This window comes from Scyliorhinus torazame, chromosome 9, assembly GCF_047496885.1.
Source record: "Scyliorhinus torazame isolate Kashiwa2021f chromosome 9, sScyTor2.1, whole genome shotgun sequence".
Classification (NCBI taxonomy): Eukaryota; Metazoa; Chordata; class Chondrichthyes; order Carcharhiniformes; family Scyliorhinidae; genus Scyliorhinus; species Scyliorhinus torazame.
Window position 1 is genome coordinate 67670965 of NC_092715.1, and position 6470 is coordinate 67677434.

The 6470-nt window shown below is 42.8% G+C and overlaps 2 protein-coding genes across 2 annotated transcripts in view; one reads left to right on the forward strand and one right to left on the reverse strand.

Annotated features, from left to right (window-relative positions):
• polk (polymerase (DNA directed) kappa) overlaps positions 1 to 5824 on the reverse strand; it is a 171245-nt gene extending 165421 nt beyond the window's left edge. The window contains exon 1 of the mRNA XM_072516053.1: positions 5701 to 5824. The gene's annotated coding sequence lies outside the window, so the exon portion shown is untranslated. The remainder of the gene's footprint in view (positions 1 to 5700) is intronic.
• Positions 3906 to 4438, forward strand: LOC140429270 (dolichyl-diphosphooligosaccharide--protein glycosyltransferase subunit DAD1-like). Its single transcript, XM_072516052.1, has one exon. It carries the CDS (start codon positions 3957 to 3959, stop codon positions 4299 to 4301), a length of 345 nt encoding a protein of 114 aa, XP_072372153.1. The 5' UTR covers positions 3906 to 3956; the 3' UTR covers positions 4302 to 4438.
• Positions 5825 to 6470: the final 646 nt, after the last annotated feature.

The following is a 6470-nucleotide window of genomic DNA, read 5'->3' on the forward strand; positions in this document are numbered from 1 at the left end:
TACATTTTCATTCCAAAGATTGAGCATCCTGAACAAGACCATCCATCTACTTTGAAGCAAGTAACATTTAACGTAGTTTAGGAATGGCAATTGTCACATTGAATCACTGTTTCTTAATGGGCTGCTGTGGAATGTTTATTACCTGAGAAAGGGGAAGCCGGTCAAGCCGCCATGCTCAGAGTACACAGAAACAGAATGTCACTGAAGCTTTTTATTTCTCTTGATCTTCTTCCCAGTGGCTCTGTCCCACCACCCATTTGAGCCCAGGCCAATTTTCCTCCTCCCCAGAAACTAAATGCCACAAACTGGGATCAGATCTGTGAATTCCTTCATCCGCTGAGATCTTAATCACACCGTGTGGCTCATTGTCCACTGGCTAACAAAGGAGAATTCAATGGGATGTGGGGTTTGGGGGGGGGGGGGGGGGGGGGGGGGAGGAGGAGAGACGACGACACACATAATTTAATCAAAACCTATTACAACTATTATGTCCAACTGGCATGATTTAAAATCTGAGAAAAGGGAATGCAGCTTATGGCCGAAGGCATGTTTGTAAGTTATCCTGAGTGTGTCAATACAGATTGTATTTAATTCACATAAAGAAGGGGTGTTTGGAATTGTCTATTTTCATAAACCATAATCGATGAACATATAGCCTCAAGGCCATATGGATTTTAAAATCGGCATCTCACTTAATTTGCATACATCTTGTATCATTGATACTTCCATATCTTGCCGTTACGTTGTGGAATTTCATCATTAAATATACAGCCCTTGGAAAATCTCCAGATTCCGAATTCAAACTGAACAAACCAGAAAGTAAGTGAAGTGCAAATAGAATCAGGTTTTCTGGAATTGAGAGCCGGATCACCACTAAGTGGAAGTCATAATTTGGACACCTTAATCATCCTGGGAGACACAATTCAGCGATCCGCTGCCAAAAGTTCATGACTGCACTTTCCCGATTGGCAAACTTGTGACTTTTGTCAGACCCACAGGAAAGACAGCAAGCAGATGCTCAGTACCGCCTCAAAGAAAAAGAACGTTTTTTTAAAAAAACATCAGAACAAATCACTGACAACTGCTTTTAGATATTTCACAAAGACCTGGAGCAGCTTCTCTACCCTTTGAAAAGGGGATGGCTGGAGACACAGGCATAAGCTGGAAAAACACAATTCTTTTTAATGTAGCTGGCTAACTCAAAAACTGAGAACTCACATCCTTGTTTGACCTAATTAATGTTTCCAGGCTTCCTTCAGAAGGAAGAATTTGAGCCATCTCAGATAAGTCCTACCTTGGGCAAGCGGGCAGCAAAATCAAAGACCTCTCCCACCGAGGTTATTCTCTCTTCCGTCAAGTAGGAGATAGAAAAGTCTGAGAACACACACTAACAGATTCAAAAACAACTTCTTCCCCACTGATACCTGAATGACCCTCTCATCAACTGAACTAATCTCTCCACGTATCTTCTCTACTGAGTAGTACTACACTCCATCTGCTTCACCTGATGTTGATGTCTATGTACTTACATTGTGTATCTAACCTATGTTTTTCATGTATGTAACGATCTGTTTGAACTATACACAGAACAATACTCTTCACTGTACCTCGGTACATGTGACAATAAACCCAAATCCAAAATCCTTCATGGTGAGACAAATTGAAAGTATAAATGTTTGTATACACCAGTGGCTTTCCACAAGTTTTACTGTCTCCTCATCCGGACTAGAAGTGTCATTAGCAGAATTCTGGGCTTAAAATGTCTGCAACATTAGATTTAAAAATTCTTGCGGCCTTGGGCCACAGCTCCCTTCATTCATGAGAATACAAACATATGGTAAAATGAAGGAACAATGCCAGAGAACAGATACATTCTGAATTATAATTAAATAATTATATCATAATGTACAACATTTGAATGAAATTGTCCTCTCGCTAGTGTCTGATTTTTGGGGAAAGCGTCTACACTAATGTGCTCTTGGTTGGTTTCCTGCCCAGTTTAATGTGATACAGTTCATGGTGCAATATATTATATAGTATGAAATATTTTTGTTCAGATAGAGGCTTCTGTACAGTGCCATTTATTGAATTATTGCTCCTCCCTTACCCCTCATTCTATCCTTCAATTTAGTTTCCTGCATCAAATAGTTTGTGGAACCCATCCGTCTTGTGGGCTTATCAACACTATTTATTGATACATTTTAGTGATTAAGGAAACTCCCTTGACCAGCACCACAGTTATAAAGCCATCAATAATCCCACATTTTTCGAATTGCCCAACGAGGATGACAGCACACGCACATTCCAAAGAGATTGGAATACACTGGCCCTAATCTTTCTGAAGTGGGGCAGCTCACAGCATCAGACCTTTTCCCCTCGCGATTCAGCTTCGAAACTTTTGCCCCATAAGTTGCTGAATGGGTTAAAAGTCATCCAGGATGTTGTGAAATACAGGACCAACAGATTATCTCTCTAACTACCAAGATATAAGGAATGAGGAAGAGTCAGGGAGCAGTAAACAGGGTGAATTAGTCAAATCAGGTACAGAAATAGGGGAGGGAGGGGGGGAGAAAGATTGGCTCAAGAGAAAGAAAAGAGAACAAAAGGAAATATATGAAATCCCTCACTATTTACTACCTGGAGAAAAGGGCAGGAAAATGGACGTGAGGAAGGTCGGATCAGCCATGATCCTATTGAATGGCAGAGCAGGCTCAAGGAGCCAAATGGCCTACTTCTTATGGTCTTATGAACTGTTCTCTTTTTAGACTACTGAAGTTGCATTGCCTTTTTAGACTAGTGAAGTTGCATTGCCTTAACATAATTTAACCATTTAATAATAATAATCTTTATTGTCACAAGTAGGCTTACATTAACACTGCTCTGAGTTGGCACAATCCGTCACTTGTTCGGGTAAACCGAGGGAGAATTCAGAATGTCCAAATTACCTAACAGCACATCTTTCAGGACATTGTGGGAGGAAGTCGGAGCACCCGGAAGAAACCCACGCAGACATGGGGACAACGTGCAGACTCCGCAAAGTGACCCAAGCCGGGAATCGAACCTGGGATCCTGGCGCTGTGAAGCAACAGTGCTAACCACTGTGCTACCATGCAGCCCATGATCATGCTAGACCATGGCTGATTGTCTATCTCAATGCCATCTTCCTGCACTATCCCCATATTCCTTGTCATTCGTACCTAGAAACCTATCGACCTCCACTTTGGACATATGCAATTAAAAAGTACTTAAAACATCGGATTTCAACCCTAACTTCATGAAATTAGCTAAACTGGTTATTAATCTGTACATGCAGAAGTTCAGGAAACCTGGGGCGGTTGAAAGCAAGGCATTGTTGTTATTTATTTTTTTAATTTTCAATAGTTTAAAAAATAAATTTAGAGTACCCAATTCATTTTTTCCCCAATTAAGGAGCAATTTGGCGTGGCCAATCCACCTAACCTGCACATAGAACATAGAAAATACAGCACAGAACAGGCCCTTCGGCCCAGGATGTTGTGCTGAACTTTTGTCCTAGATTAAGAACAAATTAATCTGCACCCCATCATTCTACCGTAATCCATGTACCTATCCAATAGCCGCTTGAAGGTCCCCAATGTTTCCGACTCAACTACTTCCACATGCAGTGCATTCCATGCCCCCACTACTCTCTGGGTAAAAGAACCTACTTCTGACATCCCCCCTATATCTTCCACCATTCACCTTAAATTTATGTCCCCTTGTAATAGTTTGTTCTACCTGGGTAAAAAGTCTGACTGTCAACTCTATTTATTCCCCTGATCATCTTATAAACCTCCATCAAGTCTCCCCTCATCCTTCTCCGTTCTAATGAGAAAAGGCCTAGCAACCTCAACCTTTCCTCGTAAGACCTACTCTCCACGGCTGATGTGGGGCTAAGTGTCCGGGTAATTGTGTTCCCCCGGCTCGGATTCTCTGGAATGATGCGGGGTTCGGTGTTGTCGGTGCTCGGTCGCTTTTCTCAGGAATATGCGGCGGGGACTCCGCTCCGGCTGAAGCTGCTAGACTCGTACCTGCTGTACATGGCGCTGAGCGGAATAGCTCAGTTTCTCTACTGCGCGCTGGTCGGTACCTTCCCCTTCAACTCCTTCCTGTCCGGATTCATCGCCTGTGTGGGGGCCTTCGTGCTGGCAGTTTGCTTGCGAATACAGATCAACCCTCAGAACAAAGGAGACTTCATTGGCATCTCACCTGAACGAGCATTTGCAGACTTTCTCTTTGCCAGCACCATTCTTCATCTGGTGGTGATCAACTTCATAGGTTGAGTGTACACATTGTCGTGCAGCAGAAATAATGAGGGGAACTGGAACTCGTATTGCCCCATCGATGGATCTGTTTGAACTTTGTTTACACTTTGTTTCATTCCGTATATATGTATAAAAAATAAAACATCTTTTACAAAGACCTACTCTCCACTCCAGGCAACATCCTGGTAAATCTCCTTTGCACCTTTTCCAAAGCTTCCACATCCTTCCTAAAATGAGGCGACCAGAACTGCGCACACTACTCCAAATGTGGCCTTACTAAGGTTTTGTTCAGCTGCATCATCACCTCACGACTCTTAAATTCAATCCCTCTGCTAATGAACCATTTCATCTTTGGGTTGTGGGGATGAAACTCACGCAGACACAGCCGAATGTGCAAACTCCACACAGTGACCCGGGGCTGGGATCAAACCCGGGTCCTCAGCACCATAGGTAGCAGTGCTAACCACTGCACCACCATGCAGCCTGAAGCCATTGTTTTCATGAGGCTAACTGCTGAGTAGCACAAATTGTCTAGCAACTCGTGTAGACTTGCACTTCACAACATGCTATGAAACAATTTATACATTTTGGAGATTAGACATTTATACCCACATAAATGTTAAATTCAACTTCTTTTGCAAAGTGAACAACACTTTAAAGTACGGCATTCACTAAATGTTATGGAAGTATTATATAAAAATAATTTTTTCTTCAGACAAGGTTGGACTCCACAGGACTGCTGCATTAAAAAATGTAACAACGCTGCAAAACAAATCATGGGATCAGGTCAAGATGCAAAATCGGATATGTCTCAATACCATTACAGGATGAGTCAGGTCTGATTAACCTGAAATGAGTAGCTCACTTTCTGCTCGATACATGTATGACAAAGCCTCCCCTCCCCTTCCACCTCAATGTATTCTGAAAGGATTTGGCGTGCAGCTGGTGAGGGGCTGAAAACTAAAGTCTGCTACAGAATCAGCAATTCTGCGACAGGGTATTAAAATAAATGTTATTCCATTCTCTCAGGAGTTACAAATCCAATGCTTTGACAAGCCCCTAATCCATTCTTTGCTAGCTCCAAAGACCAGTTCAAATTCGAACAGATCCAATTCATGGTCCCCACAAAGCAGGCATACTGGACCCAAGCTGACAAGAACAGACATCACAGCAGATCGGGGGCTCGATCCTCCGCCTGATCAGAGTCACATTCGGCTACAGGGCATTTCCTGTAAATGACACCATTTCTAAGTGCGTCTTCCAGCCGAATACCAACTGGGAAGTGTCCTTTTGTCATGTGTGCAGCATTCTGACCAGGGCGGCTGGGCGAGGCTGCACAAACGACCCGAACATTACACATTTTTAAGAGCTCATGGGCGAAACACAGTCTGTTGTTTTTTTATTTAGAAAACGTTACCCGAGCTCTCAACATTCGCAATGAAACAGCTTCATCCCTCCGCCAGCTTCGGTGCGTTCGTCATTTCCTGGCAACGGACGCGCCACTTACTGGCAACGTACGTCAGCGGGGACACAGCGCACAGGAAGTACTAATAAAATCTGTCTCCTCCCCCCTCCCCCGCCTTGCACAACAGCCCATCAGAATTGGCTATTCCCTCGACTTGCTATATTTCAGTCTGATGTACAAAGATCCATTTGTAAGAGGCTGGTTTAGCACACTGGGCTAAATCGCTGGCTTTTACAACAGACCAAGGCAGGCCAGCAGCAGTTCAATTCTCATACCAACCTCCCCAAACAGGTGCTGGAATGTGGCGACTAGGGGCTTTTCACAGTAACTTCATTGAAGCCTACTTGTGACAAGTGATTTTCATAGATTCTGATTATATAACCTTACATTTGCATAATCTGTACTTTTGAATTCTTCAACCAAGTGATTTATTTCTTGTCAAGTTTTTTTCCTCCCATTACACATTCTACATTAATAATTTGGAATGTGGCCATGTAAAAAATTGCCACACTGTAACTATGCCACTCCTCCTCTTCCCCAACCCACCAACTTGAAGTGTTGCAATACCATGACCGGCAAGAGGGTATAATTAAAGTATGACAAGGCCATGTGGAGTACTGTGTCACAATTATAAATGCGTAGATAGGAATTTATCTTCTTTATAAATTTAGTATACCCAATAAATATTTTCCAATTAAGGGGCAATTTAGCGTGGCCAATCC